This window comes from Empidonax traillii, unplaced genomic scaffold (genome assembly GCF_003031625.1).
Source record: "Empidonax traillii isolate 1590-97213 ecotype Southwest subspecies unplaced genomic scaffold, ASM303162v1 scaffold882:size376633, whole genome shotgun sequence".
NCBI classification, from domain to species: Eukaryota; Metazoa; Chordata; class Aves; order Passeriformes; family Tyrannidae; genus Empidonax; species Empidonax traillii.
In genome coordinates, this window is record NW_020956075.1 from 13,139 (window position 1) to 37,592 (window position 24,454).

Genomic DNA, 24,454 nt, shown 5'->3' on the forward strand with positions numbered 1-24,454 from the left:
TGACATGCTCCCATCAAGGCTGGGAATAAAATAAAGACCCAAGGCCAAGTCATTTCTGAGCCAGAGGGATCCACTGGCAGCCAGAAATCCAGAGTGAGGGTCTCTGTGGGGCCATGGGCACTAGGGCTCTCTCCCCTTTAGGAGGGGAGAGCAGGGGCTGCCCTGTGGCAGACCCAGCCGGTTCCAGATGGTTCCAGATGTTTCCATGATTGTTGGGGGTGCCAGGGCGTCCCTTTGTGACAGAAGCGCATCCCGGGGCGCTTCGTGACAAAGGGGCTGTGCCGTGCCCAGAGTTCATTGTGTCCCCAGGGGTGTTTCAGGGGCACAGAGCCCTGGGGCACCCACTCCCAGGAGAGCCCTCTGTCAGGGTGCTCCTGGGGGTGTCTGTGGCAGAGCACAACAGAGATGCCCAAGAAGGAGGAGACAAACCCCAAATCCCAGCCCGCTGAGGAGCTGCCGAGCCTGCAGAGGAGGCAAAGTGTGAGGGACGGGGCAGGAGGGTGGTGGGGCAGGCCCGAGCTGTGCCAAGGCAGCTGTCCTCATCCCATGCCTCCTCCTCGTTCCCCACAGGTGGACCTCAGGCAGCCACAGGAAGAGCAGCACTGCCCAGCTCGTCCTCCCGAGGCACAAGCGGCAGCAAAGGCAGGACCTGCTCCTGCCTCAGGAGAGCAGGTGCCCGCAGCGGGGGCACAGAGCCATGGCTCTGCCCCACACAGCCCCTGCTGCCCCCCCAGTCCCTCACCCATCCCTCTGGCAGCCCATGTCCTCGGCGGGCAGCGGGCAGGGGCAGCGCCAGACACCAAGGAGAGGGCCTTGGCCGAGAAGGAGGGAGAGAGGGAACTCTGCAGCCCCCAGCAGTTGCACCATGGGGAAGACCACCCCGAGCAAGAGCTTTCCGAGGGGGAAAGCAGTGGACACACAAAGCTGTCCCAAGGCGGGGACAGCAGCGACCAGAGGTCGTCGCACGAGAGCTGGGAGCGCATCACCATCCACACGATCTGGGTCAATCCCCAGTTCGAGGAGCTCTTGCACAACACCCAGACGGTTTCCCGGGAGCAGGAAGGGGCAGCAGCTCCCTCTGACTCGGGCGGGCAGGTGCCAGCAGCAGGGTCACAGAGCCGGCTCTGTGCCCTGCACAGCTCCTACTGCCCCTCCAGCTCCTCGTCCGCCCTGCTGTCAGCCCAGGCCCTCAGCGGGCAGCAGGGTTCCCAAACACTGCAGCCATCCCGCTCCAGCCAGGCTCTGCAGGCTCTGTGCACGCTGTTCTGGTGCTGTATGGCAGCACAGCCAGAGGATTAGTGCCTGCTGCCAGTCTCCAATTCAAGTCAGTTCATTTGTTGTTAATATATATTTTTATTTTTGCGAAGACCTCTGGAGAGCTGTCATTGTCCTTCCTTACCACACAGAGACTCGAAACAACCAGTGGCTTTCCCCTGGAGGTGACAAGTCAGTAGAAGATGCTGATTTTTCCGACCATGCTTGCCCGAGCCTGGTCCATCTCAGGAGCCAGATGGGTTCCAGCAGCATCAAAGATTTGAAACTCGATGGTTTCATGGTTGCTGTGGCCAAGGCAGTCGCCAATCGCTACCTTGCCCATGAGAGCCTCTCTGGGAACAAGTATGAAATCACAGGGGCACCTCTTTGGGTCAGCTCCCTGAGGCCCTGTGCCAGAAAGTTGTTATCCAGGTGCTTTGGGAACCTCCTGGACCTGTCTGTTCCAGCTGTGGAGTGTTCCAAATTAACGTCCACCCAGTGGAATTCCCTCACAAGGGCAAGGGTGGTCAGGTTGGGGGTGTCTTATTGGTGTCGTGTCCTGGCTGGGTGGCCAATTACTGCCTCCCACAATGCCAATGAACAATATTCTCTGAATGATGTTCAGAATTCTGGGCAGTTTAGGTAAAGAAAGGTCATTTTGAGATAAAGAAAAGGAACTTGGATGCAAGATTGCCTGATGACCTGGCATATGGGAGATGTTATCGACTTTCTGTTCATCGTCTCTAGAACATCCATGACTTTTAAGGCTCAGATATTAGATTTACTCCAGGGAAAAATCCCAACTAAGTAACCAGGTGGTAAAGGAAAGAAATTGGCCGGGCTTGATAGGTTAAAAAATACTAAACCTGTGAGTAATGTTTTGATGGGATTGTGACCAACACATGTGGCAAAACCTTGCTGGCACATCCAGCTGCAAAATCCTGTGAGCAGAGAAGATTTTTCTAATGATTCTACAACTGAGGGTGTTTAATCTGCTAAAAGTTTCCTGCTGACTTGATTTAAAAGCAATAAAAAGGTCTTGGAGAGCCTTGTTGCTGAGGCAATGGTGTTGGCCAGGCAGAGCATCCCAGGAACTGCAAATGAAGCCAGTCGGGCACCTGTGGGCATCAGAGATACCAGCACCTCAACCCAACCCGTCCCATGGGCTGATGTCCCTGCTGAGAGGGTGAAGGGACCAAGGCTGGGGAAAGTGCAGCTCGCTGATCTCCTGGATAACCAGAACGGAAAATGACCTCCCACACAACAAACCTATTGATTAAAAGTCAATTTTTTAATGTTATTCAGCAGTTTTTCCATCCTGCAGGAAAGTGGTGCTGTGAGGGGGTGGGGGATGGGGGAGACTCTTTGTGGGGTCCCAGTTCTGTAATCAGGGATGAAAATCCTGCTGCAGGGGCTTCCCCACAGGTAGAGCCTCAGGGAGTACAGATTATACCAGAGCAGCTCCTTGAGGAGCTTCCAAAGATCAGACAACAGAGTGATAGTGCCCTTGGGCTGCTGGGGATCTTCCTGCCCAGGAGAGCCCAGGGGGGAGGCTGGAGTGAGGGCACACTTGGAAAAGGGTGTAGACAGGCCGGGCTGGTCACATCAGCAAATCACCAGGAAAAATGTGGAGTCTGAGCAAAAACACACAGTGCAGACCTTAAAGCCCTGGCCAGTCAGCACGTGTGGCTTGAGCTCTCCAAGAAAGATGAAAGAACCTTTCCATAAATGGTAACCCACAACCACAGGAGCCTTCTGCTCCCAGCCGACCTGCAGAGAAACCTGCAAGTAAAAGTGGTGGCCTGCAGCAAAGTGGCTGAGTTTTCCCAAGATGCTCATATCATGGATCATATCCTAAAACCATGTCACCATCTCAGTAAAGAGAAACTGTGAATATCTGCTCACTCTTCAATCACACAGGATTTTGGTACATTAGTTACAAGCTGTTGGATTTGACTCTTCACTGATCTGGTCCAGCCCTCACTAAGCTACATATAAAAGTAAAAAAGAGAATGATAATCTTCCCTTCAAAAAATAACACTCATTTATGGGTTAGAGGAAGGCAGGAGTGTCTTTTTTTTTTCAGCAAGAAATTAAGATAGTAAGAAAAGCATCCCAGTGTACCATCTAGATTTACAGTGGGGTTTTTCGATTTAATTTGTCATTGCTAAATACATTACTTTGGGATTAAAACTGTACAGGTTATTAAATACTGATTACAAGAAGACAGTGTATTGTGGCAGGCAAATAACTTACAAGTTACTGAAATTAAGGCTTTGAAAATGTTTTAAGGGAATTAATGTTTAATTAGTGATTTTGATCTATAAGGCATTCCAGTAATAGCTTCAGTAAGCGATTACAAAAACCTGCAAGACTTAAGTAGAAAGGATAGTTGATGCAGAGTTTTCTTTAATTAATCCTGCACTGGAAGACCACCAGGAGGGAACTGAGAGTTTGGTGCGCAGTAAAAAGACCATTCTAGTTAGCAGGCACTTTAGTTTCTTTGATTTCTTTTTGTTTTGGTTTGGGTTTGGGGGTTTTTTGCATGATCACATTTATGTGCACGCATTTTTAACAATCTGGCATGAGATGAATTTTGAGCTGAGATAGTCTTGTACGAAGCCTTCTGTTTTCACTAAAAAAAAAAGTAACTTATGTAATTTCTTATGGTCAAACCCAAGTCCCTGATTCTTTCCTTTTTTTGCTCACTGCATTTACCTCGATGATTTGACAAGATTTTCACAAGGCTGGAAGTGTAACTAAGGAAGTTTAAAAGACGTCTGTGTCAGTAGCTGTAAAAATGCAAACAGGGAAGTCTAGTGATCTGAAAACAACAAAAACCTGGTTATCAGGGTTATGGAGTTATACAGGGATGATACAACTCCCATTGAAGTTACTGGAAGAGGAAATGAGTGAACTTTAGCAGTTTCCAGTACAAAAACCTGGCAGTTTATAGGTCTTTAGGTTCATCTTCAATCTGAAATGTGTCACCTTTTCGCTGATGTACTGAGAGAAATAAAACTGCAAAAATGTTTTGGAAGATTCATAAGGCTTGATCACCTTGAAATATCACTTTAAAAATGAGGACGTCTCCCTTTCCTCCTTTTTTTTCCTGTAGCAACTAGACCAATGCTAGAGCCATTACACAACTTTCTGTTAAAAAATGGATCTGGCATTATGTTTAAAAGATATTAATACTTGTTACTGTTTACTACTACTCATTACAGCTAATTTTTATCACTGGTTATGCTATCCTTATTTTCTTTATTACTTTAGCTCTAATCATTTGGTTTAATACCCAGAGCACACATCCTCTATGCTGACTTCTTAATTATTTTCACCTCTTTTTATGTCACATTTCTCAGAACAATAATTATGTCAGATCATAAATCCCATCCTACACTGACAATAATAAGAACTTGACAGACAGTAATCTTGCTTGTAATGTGGAACAAGGTGATTTGGTTTAACTAAACATGTAATTTCTTTCTGGTTAGTTTAATTAATTTATCTTAATTATTTAACCTATAAACCACAGGTTAATTAATTTGAATCTGGTGCACTCCCCTACTGTATTTACATTGCTCTTTTTTTTTTTTTTTTTTAGAATGGAACTAGTGTTTCATTACCTCTCTTGCTCATTAATTTTAGTGCTGCTGTTGCCGTTTCTTGAAATGTTTGTTTCCTCCAAGGCCAAGTTAATCCATAATTCAATGCTAATGGTAAATCAGCTGCGCATTACCCTCTGTGCACAACCCGAAAGGAAACATGCAGGGGCTGGATCACATCAGGTAACAGGACCCACTGCAGGAATGCACCCTAAATAGCTACAACCAGCCTGCCTTAGGCTTTAAAAGGACACCTCCTTCCACCTGCTTTTGGTACCACATTTTCCCAATGCCATCCTCTAAAAATATGTCCCTGCTTTTCTTCCCAGGGTGCAAGGGGGCAGGGTGGGATAGAACTGGCAGCCCCATTTCTAAAGGCCTCTGAAGGCTCTTTTGAAGAGAATCTTGAAAAAAACCACAAAGTCCAAAGCAAATGCCCACAGTGAAACCAGCCAAGGTGGTAAAATCAAATTCAGCAAAACTCAAGCCCAGGAGCTCTTGGGGGCAGCTGAGGGCACAGCTGAGCTGCTCCCACTCGAGGAATTCACGAGTGCCTGCCTTTATCTGGAGACCTACCATGGCATGCTCATCTACAAACTGTTACCTCCCAAAAAAAATGTAATAATTCCTAGAAAAGCAAAAAACAGGGACTAGAAATACCTCTGCTGCCTGTACATTTAATTTTCATCAAACATGCTCATGGCTAGGCAGCTAAGCATCAGCATAAGCAGGGCTGTGGCAGGGACAGGGCAGGGACAGGGCATGCCAAAGCCACCCCAGGAGGGGATGGACTCCCTGCACCACGCTTAAGTGTGCCCCACACGTGCTGGCAGATGAAGATGTGGATGGTCATGACAGGTCAGGGAGCCTGACAGCCTGCAAAGGGGAAGGATCAGACCATCCTTAAGAGCCCCTTAACTCAAAAACCCATCTACTGACTCTGCAAGTGTGGGCTGGGGGAGTTTGCACAAGGGAAATCTGCGCAAAGCCTCCAGAACTGGCTCAGACACCAAATCTTCTCTGGCATTCCAGCAATGTAACTCCACACAGACATTCTAATTCCATCTGTGTGGTACAGTGGCACACTGTACCCATAACCCCCAGCCCAAGGCCCACACAGACTCCCATTCCAGCAGGGGAATCTCTTGGCAAAAGCACCCCCAGGTGCCACCTACTCCCCAGGCACCCAAAGGCAGCTCAAGAATCAGACCTGCTACTTGCAGCCTTAGGTCTAAGGAGACCCTGCTAAGCACAAAGCTGAGTGAGATCACAGCTGGTCCAGGGCCAGAAAGTAATGGTGCAGTAATGGTTTTATCGGCTTTTTGAGAAGGAGCTGTTTGATTTCAGAGAGAGGAGGGTCAACAGCAGCTTTTGCTCCTGCTAATCTCATTTCCAGCAGCACTAAGTGAGAAGGCACCTGGGCACAAAGCTATGCTCGATTGCTCTCTGTTTACCCAGGGTTGCACTAGGAGCCCAAGAGCACCTGAAAACAGCCCATGGCAAGAGCTGTGGCTTTGCAAATGGCTCCTGGAGCACCAGGCTTATGGGAAGAGATATTCCAGTGCTTCCAGCAAGTTGTTGGCAGCCCATTTGCTTGCTACAAGTGCTTCAGAATTAAAGAGAATAGATGTAAAAGATGTAAAAACAGCTCGTTTTTGAAATAATAATTAAAAAAAAAAGGATCTGCATTTAGATGCACAGGTTTTAGATGTGTAAATTTAAGACATTCCCTATTGAAGCAAGGACTGCAGTTAACAAGTGTTGAGCAGATAATCAGGTTATTTGTAAATAATGTATTTACCTTAAGCAAAAAGAAATCAAACGCACAAGGGTGAACTTGTAAAGGGCAAATTACAGCAGAAGTTTGTCTGGCCATGATCTGCCCCCTTGTCCACGAAGTAAGTTACTTTAAGACACAAATTACGACCGAGTCTGGTATAAGAGCTCTTTTATTTCAGTGTCTAAAACACAAAAAGAGGGCTTGCATTTCGACATCAGAACCATGCAAAGCACCTACACACTGAAAAAGAGATATTTAACGAGTGTCTCTCTCCTGCTACATGTGGAAAATTGAGGCAGGAAGACTCCGTTTTCCTGTGCGTTCTGCTGCATCCTTCCACAAATCAACCAGCTGTGAGGGGTGATAATTAACCTTCATTCCAAACCAAATCATTTGCCCCTGAACAGTTTTCCACGCTGCCCTAAGCTATTAAAATACGCTCCTGTAAACTTCATCAAGGACCCACTTCTGCTCTCTGTTTACAAGGATTAAGTCCCAAACATCTCCAGCTACAGGACAGACTTTAATCAGAGGTACTGAATCAATGAGAGCAGAATTTGGCTCAAAGGATGAGAGTCTCCTCCATATAGAGGCCAGGAAAAGGCCCTTATCAGTGTCCCAGAGAGGGGGATGTAGAGACCACCCTAGGCTCAGAGAATTGTCATGTGCACAGAGGACAACCAGACATCCGGAACTATTAAAAAACAGCAGTATAGAAAAATAAAAGGCATAAAATACCGAACCAAAGAGGTTCCAAATAAGGCATCAGCAGGTCCCAACTGGATGTGCTCCTGTTATGCACGTCACCCTCCCAGCCAGGGTGGTTAGGAATGATGCATTAGGATTGTATTCCTGACCTCAATCATTAAGCCCTGCGAGCAACCAGAAGGGTTCAAGTTCTCTTCAAGAAAAAAGAAAAAAAAAAGAAAACAAACAAACAAAAAAAATCAACCCAAACACAAAACCAGGGAATATTCTTTTTGGTAAGTATTTCTTAGAAAATAAAATAAAAACATTAAAGCAATTTGTTTAAATGATTCATTAAAAAAAGACAACATTCCTGTAAAGTAAAAATATATATATAGAAATAGAATCTATTTTTTTTTCGTTTGTCTGTTGTTTTTTTTTTTAAAAAAAGACATTCAGTAACACATCAGCGGATTCTGATCAGCTTCCCATCGGTCTCCTGCGATAACCGCTGCTTGTTAAGGCAAAACATCAGGTTGGCACCTTTACAACAGCTGAATCCAACTGGGCTGAAGGCAAAGCAGAGCCAGCAGAGCCCTGTCAGCGAGGCTGCTTCTCCCTCACGCTGACCGAGCCGTCCTCCATCCCAAAATACACCACCTCGGCCATGTCGATGAACAGCCCCGTCTCCACCACACCTGGGGAACAAGAGGCCACATGCTGGTTAATGCCAGAGCCAACCTTTCACTTGCATCCCCTGCTCTGCCCCTTGTTTTGTTCATTAAAAGGCACCAGTGTCTCCACCAGAGGTTTGGGGAAGTGTCTAACAGTGGTGGATGTTCCATCAGCCACACGGGGAGCCTCCAGGAAGTCTTTCCCATGCAGGCAACCCCCTGCTGCTGGAGGAACTCTCCAGAGACTGAGAAACAATTCCCAAAAATCCCTCAATGTTCACACCACTCCAGCCACCCCCATTACAGCAACACAACCACAAGTGAGGCATTTTCAGCCACCTGGTGACCCACAGGAGCAAGAGGAAGCTACACATGCGCCCACAGGATCATTCACTTTACCTTTAAACTCATTTGAAAGACTATCCCGTTGAAGAACACCTGGATAACACTTGTTCAAATGTTAAAACTCTGCAGGTTTGATGCTACCTCTGCAATTTGTCACCCATTTGCAAATGTACTTGCGGTTGCATTTAATTACGGGGTGAACTAGAACTTCACAGTGATCACTGAGACACGGCCAGAGGCCAGGAAGGTGGATAGAAAGGGAGGACAAGGACAAGAGCAGGAGTCCTTGTAGAGAGGCTGTTTTGTTTACAGAGTGATCAGCCACTGCTGCTTTTGCACAGCAAGAACTTGGATACATTGCACCCCCCCAGCAAAGTGAGCCTGTAGGGCTTCCCAATGGAAATCGGATGCGGAGCTGGAAAATATAACACAGAGTCCACCAGTGTTTCCACTAAAAGTAACTCTAAATGGGCACCTTACTCTAAAGGAGAGTAAGGAAGAGCACAGGACTGTTGTGTCTAATGGGAAACAGTGTCAACATCAACCAGCATCACCCCAGGTTTTCACCACCGTATGAAAAAGCTTTGTGGGTACAGTTGTGCCAGTTCAGCTGACAGATTTCTCAAGTAGAAACAAAAGTTGGAACACACAGAAAGGTAGGAAACACAATACACACCTTTCCTTGTATCCAGAGGGGAGCTCCCACAGTCCAGGTTACCTAGCACAGACCAACCCTTAGCCAGCTTTTGTGTTTTTTAAAAAATTCACAGAAACTACCTGGTATCATTTTTATAGCGGTGTTCACTTCACTCCATTGATGAACCTTGTCAAACTTCCAGTCCAGGATGAAGTTCCCGTTGTCTGTCACCACAGGGCCCTGGCAAGTAAACCCAGTTGTCATGACAATGAGCTCCTTATCTCCTGAGCTCAGCCAGGGACTGTCACAGCCCTCACTGGGACTGCAACGGTTTGGAGTCATCGTTCAAGTAAATAGGGGCAGTCCACAACAACCATCACCCAGCACGAGCTGCCCCCCAGCTCAAGACCCCCTCTGGCAGCACAGACTGCCCTCTAGCACCCTAACATCCCCACAGAGCAGCAGGTCAGACCCAGACAGGCAATCCCTCTGGCTCCCTGCTCTGCGATGCTTCCTTAGGAGACATAAGCCAGAGAGGTGTTCAGTGAGGTCTGAACACCCAAACACACAGTTCATTAATCAAAATATAATTGGGAGAAATAACACAGGATGCCTCTCTGAGAGTGAAAGCCCAGAATTTCACTAGATGACAGGCCAGACCCTCTGGTCCTCCGTTTGCCCACGTTCAGGTGGTTCCTCTGGGGCAGCAGGGCTGACAGGGACACTCACCGCTTTGCTGACAGCCATCCGCAGCTCCACCACACCTCCAAATTTTCTGGTCAGGGTTCTGGTGACAGGGACGTAAGCCATGGGGATGACTTCAATCGGAATTCCTTTCTTCCACTGCTCCCCAAGGTTCTCTGATTTTTTCCTGAGGACACAGTTTGAGGTGGGATTGGTGTTGGACATTAGTTAACATCATCCCAGTCCCTCCTGCAAACCCTCAGGCACAAGACCCAGGAGGGAACAGTGATCAGTTCACACATGCCCATGTGCAGGATGAGCCAGTTTAATACATGATGCTCTATCCACTCACAAGCTCTGTTTTGACATTTTTTGGACAAGGACAGGAGCTGTTTTTTCCACAGCCCCATGGCTGTCTGTACAGAACAGGAAATTTATCCTGTGCCGACAATCACTGAGCTCAGAGAGCAGAGCAGACACTTGCCCACAAGTTCTGCTGACTCGCAAGTAGGCTTGCTAAGTTGAAAATTAAGGAAAAAAGATAAAATGAATTGCTGAAGCACTGTGATCCACGCTCATTTCCACCTATTCCTGCTCCCCTGACCCATTGGAAGGAAAACAATGGCCTAACACAGGACCATCCAATCCTCCCAGAGGTATAATGATAATAATATTTTCACCTGTAATCAGCAATAACAATGAAGCACTTTGCGTATCCTGCAACTATCTTCTCCTGTGTCAAGCAGCCACTGCAAGGGGGGAAAAAAATAAAAATAAAACCAGGAAACATCAGACTGCTCCTCACTGTGCCTGATGGCCTCGAAGACCAGTCCCCTCCACCACGTGCTCGCTGTTTTCGGTGCTGCCATTGCCCCACCCCTTATCCTCCTCATCCTCACCCATCACTTTATCCCCCTTGTCCCTTGCACACACCCTTGGTCAGGGGCCATCTCCCACAGTGGGTGCACACACGGCCCTGCACAGGCTCCCATCAGCCTCTCCAGCCCAACCCAGGGTCCCCTCAGCCTCTTCAGCCCACCCTAGAGAGAGATCCACATGCAGACAGAGGCCCCCCCACCACCAGCCCCATGCCCAGACAGACAGACAGACAGACAGCAGGGCTCACCCGCCACCTTTGATAAGGTTGAGGTCAGAGTCCACTTCATCCGCTCCATCGATGGCAACGTCGAGCTGTGGGAAGAGGAGCAGCCACTCTAAACCACAGGCATGTGAGAAGAGGAGGAAGAGAAACCACACACAACCAACTGCTGGCCCTGCAAGGCACATCACTTCATCCTCTAGCATCATTTGAGGACCAGCAGGCAAGATTTTCCCGGGGAAAACCCTGGCCACAGTCCAGCAGCACAATATCCCTGCCTCAGGCCAGCAAGCCTCAGTCGGGATGAGATGCCTAACACCTGCAGAAAGCACAGCCCAGCAGCCTACTTGCCATCTAAAGGGACAAGAACTAAGACAACACTAAGGCTTGGGGGAAAAAAACTAAGTTAGAATCATAGAATCCTTAGGTTTGGACAAGATCATGGAGTCCAACCATTAAACTAACACTGCCAGGTCCCTACTAAACCATGTCCCTAAGCATCATATCTATGTGTTTTTTGTACACTGCCAGGGATGGTGATTCCACCATTTCCCTGGGCAGCCTGTTCTAAAGCTTGACCATCCTTTCAGCAAAGAAATTTTTCCCAGTATCCAGCCTAAACCTCCCCTGGTGCAACTTCAGGCCATTCCCTCTTGTTTTAACTCACGAGTTCTCACTCATGTTCTGCAGTGTGGCTGCCCAAACTCATCCTCAGGGGAGGACAAAGGAGCCTGATGCTTTGTGAAGGATCAGGTGAGAGGAAGGTCAGGTGAGGTCTCACCTCTGCACTCCCACTTACCTCTGGATGTCGGTCCAAGTCACTTAGTGTTAAGCCGTTCTGCAGGATCAGCTGACGGGCCTGTGCACCAAGAAGACAGCAAACACCATTTACCAGGGGCAGGAAAGGAAAATAGGCTTGTGGTGTCATTGCCCTGCTGCAGCAAGGATGGAGTTTCCCTGGGAGAGCTCCACTGCTCCTCTCTGAGCTGGTGGAGGGGCTGCAGCCAGCAGCAGGAACAGCGAGGAGAAAACGATGCTTCCAGACCAGAGGACTTTAATTGAAATAAAACCCTGCTGCTGATGTGAATAAAAATGCTCAGATGGTGCAACAGGACTCCTGGATTCAGATCTCTTCATACTAAACAGCAGGAGGCCCCATGAGCTTGGTGGGAATCCCTTGTATCTAAGCACTAAAGCAGACATGGAATTTTTGAGTCCTGTGTTGTTTCAGCTTGCAAATCATTCTCCCTTGCACTCATCCAGTCTCTCTGATCTCCTTTGGCTGAAAAATGTGAGCAAGAAAATTAAAAATTTACACCACAGCAATGTGGGACCAACAATGAAAATATTTTTCATATTGGAAATAAACTAAAAAAAAAAAAAAAAAAAAAAAAAGGAAAAAAGCACAACTCAAAAGTGTGGAAAAAAGTGTGGGAAGCTCCTGAAACAGCTACTTGGTGGCTCTCATCTGCTTTTCTTGAAGTGGCTGTGTATTTCCCTCTAGTGGCAACATATCACAGAGTGCCCAGAGCTGTTCAATCCCTCAGTTTAAACTGGGAATCACAGAATCGTTCAGGTTATGAAAAAAAAAAACAAACCCTTATATCAGCAAGTCCAACCATTAACCCAGACCTGCCATGGCCACCACTAAACATTGTCCCCAGGTGCCACATCTACACACCTCTTAAATACCTCCAGGGACGGGGACTCCACCACTGCCCTGAGCAGCCTCTTCCAGTGCTTGGCCACCCTTTTCATGAAGAAACTTTTCCTAATTCCCAATCTAAACCTCTTCTGGCACAACTCGAGGCTGTTTCCTCTTGTCCCGTCACTTGTTACTTGGGAGAAGAGACCGACCCCCACCTGGCTGCAACTTCACCTCAAAGTCCTTCTTGCCCTGAAGGGCCCAAAACTGGCCACGGCACTGAAGGTGAGGCCTCACCAGTGCCCAGCACAGGGGGGACAATCACTGCCCTGGTCCTGCTGGCCACATGATTGCTGATCCAAGCCAGGATGCCCTTGGCCTTCTTGGTCACCTGGGCACACGCTCCTGGCTCATGTTCAGCCACTATGGACCAGCACCCCCAGGTCCTTTCCTGCTGGGCAGCTTCCCAGCCCCTCTTCCCCCAGCCTGGAGCTCTCATGGGATTGTTGTGACCAAAGGCACTTGGCCTTGTTGAATGTCATTCCATTGGCCTCAGCCCATCTCTGTCCAGATCCCTCTGCAGATCAACACTCCCAACCAACTTGGTGTCATCTGCAGAATCCTGAATTGGTTGAATATTCTGTGTAACAAATCATCATCTAAGAGAGACTCCCTCCTCGCACAGACTCTGCTCGAGTCCAAACTTGCCACCATGCTGTAGCTGGACCAAGAAACCCCGGTGTGACAGCCTGGATCAACTGATTCCCTTGGATTTTACCCACCAACACTAACAAAGTGCATCAGTCACATGTATTGGCATCCCAGAAACGTTAGAATTAGCAGGTGGTACTCCTGGCAACGAGGCATGATTTCAGTAGTTTATCATGGCATTTCATAGCATGCAGCTTTAACACCCTTGGGCTGTGGGGCCCTAAGGACTCACAAAATTGAGGGAATAAAAATCAGTGGGTTGACATTCATCACATGGTGCCCACGTAAAGAAGATTTCAGGGATCTGGGAATTGAAAGCATCGAAAAACACTGTGCTGCACATGCAGGCCAGATCCTGAACAGGCTTAAGAGTCAGCAAGTGTGAAAACGAGGTGTCTTGGATTTCCTCGGGCTCTGCTTGCAAGGCAACGGGAGCAGACCAGCCAGGAACCAAAAGCAGAGCTCCCACAACTGGGGGAAAAAGTGGTGGTAACTGCACAGCACTTGCCAGGAACAGTCCCACTCCGTGCTCTGGGCACACGTCCAGGTGAGAAGAAACCACGCAAAAGCCAAGGGACAGATACTTACCCCGGCTCTAGCTTTACTGGTGGTGATGGAAATAACCCAACCTGACAACAGGGAAGGGAGGAGTATAAAAGCCCACTGAAACCAATTCTTCCTTGCCAGTGACCTCAGGCAGCCATTTACACCTGTACGTAGTGAAAATAAAATGCTGTTTTGCTGACCCGGGAACGTTTTCAGTAGGAACTGGTCGAGGTCTAAAGGACTGCAAAAGATCTGGGGCAGCCCCATGCTGGGGATTTTGGCTGTGGGTCTATCTCTTCCCTTTAGCAGCAACCCTTTTGTTTTACTGGTAAGAAACTCTGCAGTGTTAAATGAACTACGCCAACATTTCAAGGCAGGACAGGCTCCAGCTCGTGTTCACTACAGGAGCTTCATCAACTTTCTTTAAGACCTACAGGCTGAACTCAAAGCACTTTGCCTAGGTTTAAAGGGAACATGGTATCACGGTGGGAATATAACAGGATGGGAATCATTTTAGCAAGTTTGAAGACAAGACTCTCACCACAGTCTATATATGCAACAGAAGTACTGATATAGGCTAAAAAAATTTTTTTTTTTTTTTCACTTTTTGCCCTTTGCAGCACCTTGCATTATACCTCAGTTGGCCACTGGATGTTTGCAACAGCTGGGAAAACAGAGAGTCCTCTCACTCCACACTCACATTTAAACATCTGCAGGGCAAGAGGATGTTAAGTTTTCATAGGATTTTAGGATAATTCAGGTTGGTCTCTATCCAACCTCCAGGTCAAAGCAGGGTCAGCTACCAGGCTGCTCAGGGCTTTACCCACTCAGTTTTTTCCTGAAAACCTCATAGCACAAGCTCTGCACCTTCTCCTGCACTCCTAGAGTCTCCTCACAGTGATATAATTGGGACAATAGTATAACCCCCAGGTCCATAACCAGGTCTGTGAGAAGGATTCACCCAATTCCTTGAGCAGGGTAATGACACCCAGCCTTGAAAACCCCGTAGTGGTCCCCATTTTGTCACCTCTCCCTGCCCACAGGGAGATTCCCACCTCAGGGAACTGAGGCAAAGAGACCAAAGCTAGTTGTCAAAGGCACAGAAGCAGCTCAGCAGCTTTCCCAGCAGCTCTGCATATCACCACCAAGCCAGGTTCCCCCTTTGCCTGCAAACCTCTCTACATCTGGCTTAGTACGAGCCAATTCCTGCAAAAGCTGTGCAGCCAAGGAAAGGTTAAGCCAACTTCTCTTCTGCTATTTCTTATAAAATCCAGCTGATGCATTTTAAGCTCCTCCTGAAAACAGAGAAGCTCACTATTATTCTTTACAGCTTTCAGGGCTGGATACAGACTCAAAGAGTCTCCAGTGAGCTTTGCATTACAAGTCTGGTTCACCACTAAACAGCATTTTTCTGCAAGTGGGATCCAGAGGAAGCCGCACACCAACCCTGACACAACCAGCCTTACCACAATGGTTCAAAACACACCTCCCAGCCCTAGGGCATCCCTGAGTTCAGGTCAGGGTAACACAGCACCATCACCTCCATGGGATCTCTCTGCAGGCTGCATCACGACTGCTTTCACCAGCGCTTTGGGTTAACTCACTAAGGGGAAGATCCACTCAGTCCATGAGTGGAATAGCAGAAAGCAAAGGAGGAAAGTGCTCACCTGAAAAGATGTAGGGATGCAGACAATTGTCAGGTTTTCCTCTTTAACCCGCTCAGCTGTAGGGAAAAAAAGCAGAAGCCTCGGTTTGTTCATTATAGAAGGAAAAAACACACCAACTTCCACTTTAAGAAATCTCAGTTTGGAGCAGCCCCTCTGATTCATTGCAATTACTTGCTTGGCTTGCAAATAACTCAGTCACGCTCAAAATGCAAACAGGTGCCACCCTGCTTAGGCTGGAGCTCAGTTTCAATAGCCAGAAATGTTCAAACACCCACCCTGGCTCAGCCCAAGCCACTATGAGCCATTAACCTTTATGTCTCCAGCAGCAGAGGAGCCCCATCAGCAAATCCTCACCTGGAAAATTAGTCCCACTCCCCTCTCTCACTCCATTAGACAGGTTTTTGCTGCTCCCCACGTAAACAGAGAGCTCCAGCAGCTGTCTGAAAGGTTTGCTGGCTTGTTGCCCCGGGGACATCACATTAATTTATTATAGAACGTTTAAATATATGGCAGGGAAAGGACTAATAAAGTACAGTATTCCATTAAATGGAAGGAAATATTTCCTCCCTGAGGCTAACCTCAAATGACTAAAATCTATTACTAAGATATCATTATGGACAAAATGTTATTTTAGTAATTACAATACTAGGCACAAGCCAACAGCCCGAGAGCCAGCAAGAGCACCAGAGCAAGCCAAGGTAACGCTGCTGCTGGAAGGACTGAAGATGCAACACATGAGGCTGTATGTCGTTACAAGCCACATCCCTGAGCAAACGCAGTCAGGAGGCCTGAAAAGCCAGAATTTGCAGCCTGGAACAGGCACTCCTCTTTAAATACAATACCCACTTATTTAGAGGCTCATTCTGTGCTGAGGGCAGGAGTGGTTGCAACACTGAGCCAAACCCAGAAGGCTGAACTGCAGCTCCCAGACAATTAAAGGGTTATCACACACACACACAGAGCGTGGGGCCAGTGGGTGCCACAAGGGACAGGCACAGCACCAGCCCTGCTGTGTCCCTGCAAAGACAAGAGATGCCCCGTGCTCAGCCCAACGTGGGCTGTGGGATGGCTCTGCCCAAGGCAGCTGGAGGTCACCAAGGGACTCCTCAGCCACGCAGAGCCACCCAGGTGGTAAACACTGAACTCTGCTGCCCAGGAAAGTGGTGGAATCTTCATACCTGGAGGTGTTTAAAATATGTGTTGATGTAGCACTTGGGAATATGGTTTAGTGGTGAACACGGTGGTGATGAGTTAATGGTTGGATTCGATGATCTTGGAGGTCTTTTCCAACCTTTATGATTCTGTTCTTTCCCCCTCTGTGTCTAAGCAAGACCCTCAAGAACAACAGGGCTGATCCTGCACTCCCGACCTGCCATGGCACCCACAGCTGCTCTGTTCCACATCCAAGGACATCCAAGGTTCAGCACCCCCACAGGCAGATCTGCCCTGGGGCTGAGAGTGCCCTGCAAAGGAACTTTAAACCTCTGCACACTCTGTAATGAGGCGTGAGGATAATTAACCCCCATACTCTCTTTGCAAAATTGCACTTGCCTCACTTGAAATTTTCTTACTGAAATTTTCTGAATCACACCCTGAGCAAACCTGTCCCCAGGGGCAAGCAGATAAACCCAGTTGCAGGGTATGTAAATAAAATGCAGGAGGATTTCACATTCCTCATTTTCATTCCTCTCATTCAGCAGGCCCCTCAGTGTGAATGTGGGAAGCAGTGTGAGCTGCAGATGAACGGGTTAAAGGAAGCAGAGCAGCTGCATGGCCCAAAGCCATACGGCAAGTCAGCACTGGGCAGAGCTGGGCAAAGCTGGAACAAGACCCAGGAGTTTAGCTCCAGTTTGTGGTGGGTGCCAGCAGAGCGCTTTTCCTGGCTGTATGGGCAGAACAGGTGGCAAATCATTAGCTCCTCAGGACTCTCTATGCCATAAATTTGGAGCCCTGCTTTAACCTTCAGCTTCAAGGAGAACCCAGCGGTCCCAAACAAGGGGCAAACAACATCCCCCGCAATGACCCGAGGCATGAGCTATAGGTCAGCACCCAGATGATTTAGTGTGCTTTTCAAGTAGTTTGGGGCAGATGGACAAGAGGACTGTCTGTGGTGGGAGGGCCAGGAAGGGGAGCACCCTACCTAATCGATGCACCGCGTGTACGATCGTAGAACCGCTTCCGATCCCGAGAACTTGATTGTTCTGCAAATCAAAGAGAGACAGAGAGAGCTGTTACTGGGGGCTCAGCACACAAGCTGTCCGCTTTTCCTGGTAAAACTGATCTTATAAACACATGCAAGGGGAGCCTTGCCCAGAGATGCAAGACGATACACAACGCTGCAGGCAAGGAAGGGAACACACTGTGCCAGTGAGGGCACGGCCGTGGTCCAAGGCCAAGGGGTTTTAAGCAACTTGCCCTCTCATTAAAAAAACATGTGCTTGCTAATTACCACCCTGCCCTGATCTCGGGGTGTTCAGTGCACACTCATGGCTAGTTGCTGGCACTGCATCCATCCTCTCCCGCCAGAAAGCTGGGAGTTTGGAAAAACAGCACAGAGGAAGAAGCGGAAACAACCTCAAGATAACATCTCCCGAGGAAGCCGAACAGTAAAAGCCTGGGTTTGCTGCCAACTGTATTGTTAGTAAACAGCCCAGATGCACCAGCAGCCAAAGCAGAGAGCGCAGCAGCTGTTCCTGTGGATAATAAAAACTGTTCTCCAAAACAGGCAGTGTAAAACTGCCTATATGAGAGTCCAGCAACACTTGGAAGGTGGGTGATCCTGGCAGCTCGTGATGAAGAGGATCAAATTTTAACCACAGCTCCATCCTGGCCTTTCTCTGCTTATGGTCTAGTTTAAGAAGGACTGTTACTGTCTCATCTGTAACACAGGTACACTCCTAAAAGGTGCTGCAGGCTGAGGGTGGATGGGTGCACTTGTGCTACTTCTGCAAGACGTCTCCACTGCCACACAAATCTCTGGTTTTTATCAGCTTAGTCTCCCACTCCCTGTAGCCTCTTGCACTCTTCCCATTTTCACTGTAATTCCCTTCCTTTGGATGGGATCCAAAGCTTAAATTGACTTAAAGAGGCCCAGTATCACTACAGAGACTTCAGATGAGAAAGACTCGGAGCCAGCTAGAGAAGCAGGCCCAGAGCTGTTTTGTGTTATCTCTTGGACACTGGGCAGATCTGGAGCTCTTTCCCCATGTGCAGCAAATCCAGAGTTTGGCAGTTGTGGAAAAAGCCACATCTGCAGCACTTCAACCAGCTAAAGTCTTTCTGGCATGCTGATTTGCCTGGAAAGGTGGAGCTCCAGATAGGTCACGCTCCCCCAGGATTACTCACTTCTCTTGCTTCTGCAAGAAGCTTAAAGAAAACAGATCTCCAAAACCAGAGACTCACATTACACCTCAGCCCTCGCCAGCTCTGCAAAAGATGGGCAAAGCAACAGGCCAGAGCTGCACACCTGCAGCACTGCCAGCAGAAACCCAATAGCTCCCGAGGCTTCTCAGTTCCACCAGCCCATCAGGCAGAGCCAAGCATGGCCAGCCAAGGGGCAAGCAAAGCTGCACAGACGTGGGCAGTACCAGTGTTCCCAAGAGACTCATTTCAACCTGGGAAAGGGCAGTTTCTTCTCTTTGCCCTCATTTCTGTAGGGTGGGACAGCTTCCTGGAGCAGCTGGGTGCCCTAAAGGGATGGGGAAAGCCTCAGCATCAGCCACTCCACTGCAATGAAAGGGGAAGAGTTCACCAGGGTCCCAGGTCATCCATTTATCAGCGATGAGGGGTGAAGCACCCTCCCTCAGGTGGTGATATGAGCTTGGGTGAAGTGGATTCCCCAGAAAAAGAGTTTAAAGTCAGTCTAAACTGGTGCTGTCACAACCCCTGCCTTACCACAGCTCCCAGCTCTCCCTCCTCAGCTCCAACCCCAGGGACAAAACCAACCAGAAAGCATCCACTTTAAAAAACAGGAGCAGGGCAAACACTGGCAAGAAGCAGAGCACTGAAGGAGCGGCACCTCGTGAAAAAAAATTACATTTCAGATGGCTTACCAAAACCCCAGCAAACAAAACCGAGGCACTGAGACACAGCACAGCTGAAGACCCACGTATGGGTGAAGCTGGCAGCAACCACAGCGTTTTCTCAGCTAACCCAAGGGCCTAAAGACACTGCACAGCATTACAGAAGCTGACAAGGCGAGGCACATTGAGCGGTATCAGCGCAGGGGCGGACTGGTCCAGTGCTAGTTTCCAAGATTAGAGAGCAAAGAGCTCCTGCTAAAAGCAAGAGATAAATATAGAGCAAAGCCCAAAGCTTGCTCAGTTCTCTCTGGGGCAGCAGGACCTTGGGTTCTCACCCGTATTTTCATTTCTAACGGAGGCGCTCGCAAGGCCTGCCCTCAGAGGTGTTGTATAAATGCAAAGCCAGCTCTCCCCAAGCAGCTTACAGCTCTAAAGCCCCAAGCCCTGTGGCAGCCCTGCTCCTCTGAGCCGTCATGGCCACCCAGCCCACGGCTTCTGAGGTTGGTCATCGCAGTGTCTCCTGCAGAGCTCAGAAACTCCGCTCCCACAGCTGTCCGTGGACAAGTGCTGTGGGTACACAAGCTGGCTTTAATTTAAAAAAAAAATAGAGTGAAACAAGTTCTCCTCTCCTAATCCCCCCATCCACCCTCAGGTTTACACCTGCCACAGAGTGCACAAGGAGCTGCTGAGCTGGCACAGGCAGGGATGGGTGTGAAGGAGGATGCCAAGAGAGGAGCCTCACCCAGTACCAGTACCAAGCCTCCAGTGCCACGGATTTACAGCACAATTAAGCAAGAGAGATTTGTGCAGCAGAACCAAACCCTGAAGTCAGTGGCTTCTCCCACACATTCCTGCTGTGCAAGGAAGGGAGCCTCTGGCTTTGTTTTCGGAGATAAGGTTGCTCCCTCGGTTAACAGTGATAACTCTAACAACCAAACATAAATTTACTCATTACAAAGGGCAACTGCATCCTGAGAGTGCAAACTGACAGACAAGACCATCCAACTCTTTGACATTGACTCTAACCTGCTTCTCCACTGCTGGTTGAAGCCAACTTGCTCAACAAGCATTAGGGTATTGCCCCAGACACTGCCTAATTTACTTAATCAGTGTCACTAGCTGGGCACTGAACTTCAGTCAGCTGGGACACAGCCAGAAACGTTATCCTAAGTTTGCTTGACCATAACACAGCACAAAGGCCAGCTATCTCACTAGGAAAAGTCCAAAAGTCCTGGCTTTACCCCAAATCAAAGGCATATCCCGCTCAGGATAACTCGCAACAGCTGTTGTGCCTTGGCTCCACAACTTGCAACCCAAGTCACAGAATCACCGAATATGCCGAGTTGGAAGAGACCCCCAAGGATCCTCGAGTCCAACCCTCAGCCCTGCACAGGATCCTCCCCAAGAGTCACACCATGTGCCTGAGAGTATCATCCAAATCATTCCTGAAGTCTGCCAGCCTTGTTGCTGTGATCACTTCCCCAAGGAGCCTGTTCCACTGCCCAACCACCCTCTGTGTGAAGAACCTTTTTCTAACATCAAGCCTAAACCTCCCCTGACATAACTTCCTTCTGCTACACCTCAATGAACAATTTTTGCTTGCCCTGGGTAAGAAAGGGGATTTTTATGCAACTGTCAGAACCCCCAAGCTCCCCCATCCCACAAACTACTTTTGATCAAGTCAGCCTGGCAGGGGGGAGGTCTCAGCATGTGGCTGTTCTCTCTCAGGCAGGGACAGACTGCTCAGAGGAACAAGGCTGGAAAACAAGCCAAACATTTTTAGGCCATACAGGGAGCCCTCAGCAACTGAACCTCAAAACACTAACCCCGTGGGGGAGAGAGGGGGGGGAGCAGGAAGAGAAAGGGAGTTCCCCCCACCCCCCCAACTGCTAATATCTAACTCCTTGGCAGCAACTCTTCCTCGCCCGTTTCATCACTGCTGTTGCGAAAGGGCTGGCACAGAAAACATTGCGATAAACCCCTGTGGGACTTTAACCGTTGATCTTCCAAGCATTCACCATCGGGCTGTGCCAAACCTCGAGCAGCTCCAGTCCTATCTGACATTCAAGCCCCTTGCTGCACTCCCCTCCCCGCAGAGGACAGGACACCACTCCCTGGTTTGGGGCTGTTGCTTGGGTGCTCAGAAATGGGGTGCAGCAGCAGAGCACTTGGACTTGGAGAAGGAGCAGGGCACGGCATCAGCCTGAACTCCCACCAGAGCCCAGCTCACAGGAGGGTTCACAGTGAAAGTCTGGAGGTGCAAGACGCTACCCCAAATTCGGCGTGCCTGGTACTGAGCTGGGCAAGCCATAGAGCTGCTGCCAGGGAGGTGATCACTGGGGAAGGGAAAAGTAGTTTTCTCCCTTTCTGCCAACTAAAGGAGCACAGTCCAAAACGAAGGAGAAAGAAGCTCTGTTCGTTCACCCCAGGGTCCATCCCTGCACCCCGGGACTGTCCATGTTGCAAGTGGGGTCGTCCGTGCACCCCACAACCCATCCATGCACCTCAGGGCTGCTCCATGCACTGGAGGGGTCCGTGCAACCTGAAGCCTGTTCATGCAGGGAGGCTCCGGGCACCTCACGGCTGCTTCCAGGACTGGAGGGTCCTGGGAGCCCGGAGCCTACCCCTGAACCCCGGGGCCACTCGGTGTGCTGGGGGATCTGTGCATCCCGGAGCCCATCCATGCACTGGGGAGTCCAGAACCCCAGAGCCTGTCCCTGCACCCGGAGCCGTTTCATGCGCTTGGAAGGCTCCGTGCACCCCACGGCCCCTTTGTGCATTGAGGGGTCCCGGCACCCAAGATCCTGTCCCTGCACCTGGAGCCGCTCTGCGCAGCCCGAGGTCCGTCCTTGCTCCAGGGAACTCCGCGGGCCCCGTGGTCACTGCCTGCATTAGGGGGTCCTGCACACCGTGGCCCCTCGGTGCTTTTGGGGATCGCGGCACTTCCGAGTCGCTCCGTGCATTCCGTGGTCTGTGGGTTCCGGCAACCCAGAGCCTGTCCCAGCGCCCGGAGCCGCTCCGCAAGTCCCGGGATCCGTCCATGCCCCGGGAGACTCCGTGCAGCCCGTGGCCGCTCCGTGCACTGGGGAGTCCCGGCATCCCAGAGCCTGTCCCAACACCCCGGGGCCACTCTGTCTACCGGGGAGTCCGTGCACCCCAATGCCACTCCATGAATTGGTGGGGAAGGGTCCCGGCACCCCCGAGCCGCTCCGGGCACTTAGAAGCTTCATGCACTCCACAGCCGCTCCGTGCATTGGGGGTCCCGGCACCCCAGAGCCTGTCCCGGCATCCCGGGGCCACTCTGTCTCCCGGGGACTCCGTGCACCCCAATTCCACTCCATGAATTGGCGGGGAAGGGTCCCGGCACTTCAGAGCCTGTCCCGGCACTCTAAAGCCTGTCCTGGCACTCTAAAGCCTGTCCCGGCACTCCAGAGCCTGTCCCGGCACTCCAGAGCCTGTCCCGGTATCCCGGAGCCGCTCCGTGTATTGGCGGAGGAGGGGTGTCCCGGCATCCCAGAGTCTGTCCCGGCACCCCCGAGCCACTCCGTGCGCTTGGAAGCTCCGTGCACTCCATGGCCACCGCGTGGACTGGGGGGTCCCCCTGCACCCCACAGCCGCTCTGTGCTCTTGGGGAGTCCCGGCACCCCAGAGCCTGTCCGGGCACCCTGGAGCAGTTCCGTACACTTGGAAGCTCCGTGCACCCCACGGCCGCTCCCTGCACTGGGGGGTCCCGGCAACCCAGCGCCTGTCCCTGCACCCCAGGGCCAGTCTATGTGCTGGGGACTCCCTTCACCCCTACAAGGCTCCGCGTATTGGCGGGCGAGGGGGAAGGAAGGGGGTCCCGTCACCGCAGAGCCTGTCGCGGCGTCCCGGAGCCGCTCCGTGCGCTTGGAAGAGCTCCGTGCGCCCCTCGGCCACTGCCTGCATCGGGGCAGGCACCCCGCAGCCGCTCTGTGCTTTGAGGGGGTCCCTGCACCCCAGAGCCGCTCTGTGCTCAGAGGGGTCCCTGCACCCTGCAGCCACTCTCTGCTTTGTGGGGATGCCCGCAGCCCCTCCGCGCACTCCGGGGTCCGCCCGTGCGCCCCGGGAGGCTTCGCGTCCCCCCGGGCAGCCGCTCCGAGTCCCTCCGTGCCCCGCAGCATCCCCGGGGCCGCCTCACCTGGACGTGCTTGTCCACGGCGGCGCAGGCGGCCCGTCTCTTGGCCTCCTCTGCCATGGTGCCGCCGAGCCGCCCGCGGGAGAAGCCGCGCCGCGCCGCCGCCCGCCCCGCTCGGAGCCTCCCCGGCGGCCGGGCAGCCAGGGGCGTGCTGCGGAGCAGGGCGAGCCGGCCGGGGAGCCGCATGCCGCCGCGGCCCGCCCCCGGGGGGCTCTTCCTCACGGGCTGCAGGCCTGGGCCGTGCCGGCTCCTCTCCTCCTCCTCCTCCGCCACCGCCTCCTCCTTCTCCCTCCTCCGGGAGGATGGGACTTGTAGTGCTGCGAGCCGCGGAACTACAGCTCCCACAATGCCCGACAGTTCCCCGGAGCAACTTGTTGCATCGATGTATGCGCGGGTATAAGTATCGTTGCATCGGGCGGGAGGGGTTCAGGCATTCCCGCATAGTGTCCCATCTGGAGGGGATGCGGGTGGAGAGGGGATGGCGGGGGGAGCCCCTGAACGGCCCAGGCGATGCACTGAGCCCCCGGGGGTTACTGTAACTCACAGGTGTCAACGAAGTTGAGGAAGAGCCTTTCTTGGACTTTTACTCAACTTTGTAGCATGATTTCTTTCGGAAGTTGCAACATGAACGTGAAAACTGAGATCAGCTCCTCTGGTTAGAGCACTGTGCTAAAAAAACACGAACGTTTGTGGGTTTGATCCCTGTATGGGCCGTTTGCTTAAGAGCTGGATGTGATGATCCTCGTGGGACCCTCTCAACTTGGAATATTCTGTGAAATTAAAAACTTCACCAGTCCTCTGAGCAACATTACAACCATAACTCACTAATCCCTCACTCACCCTGCAGGAGGATCAGGATGAAACCCCATGGAAGTGTCCTGTCCTGAAGCACACAGACTCTTTTTTTTCATGTACCATATTTTTCCCCCTCTATCCTGG

The 24,454-nt window shown here is 50.6% G+C and overlaps 2 protein-coding genes across 2 annotated transcripts; one reads left to right on the forward strand and one right to left on the reverse strand.

Annotated features, from left to right (window-relative positions):
• The first annotated feature begins 278 nt into the window (after positions 1-278).
• LOC114067221 lies at positions 279-1,299 on the forward strand. The gene is made up of 2 exons (XM_027902514.1): positions 279-480; positions 571-1,299. The coding sequence occupies exons 1-2, from the start codon at positions 406-408 to the stop codon at positions 1,297-1,299; spliced, it is 804 nt and encodes a 267-aa protein (XP_027758315.1). The 5' UTR covers positions 279-405.
• A 5,494-nt stretch (positions 1,300-6,793) lies between these two features.
• RPIA (ribose 5-phosphate isomerase A) lies at positions 6,794-23,996 on the reverse strand. Its single transcript, XM_027902492.1, is given in 10 exon segments — positions 6,794-8,027; positions 9,126-9,225; positions 9,715-9,856; positions 10,350-10,418; positions 10,796-10,860; positions 11,568-11,627; positions 15,338-15,393; positions 17,478-17,538; positions 23,519-23,872; positions 23,874-23,996. Coding segments are annotated over 10 exon segments (1,089 nt in total). The 5' UTR covers positions 23,958-23,996; the 3' UTR covers positions 6,794-7,929.
• Between the last annotated feature and the right edge of the window lie 458 nt (positions 23,997-24,454).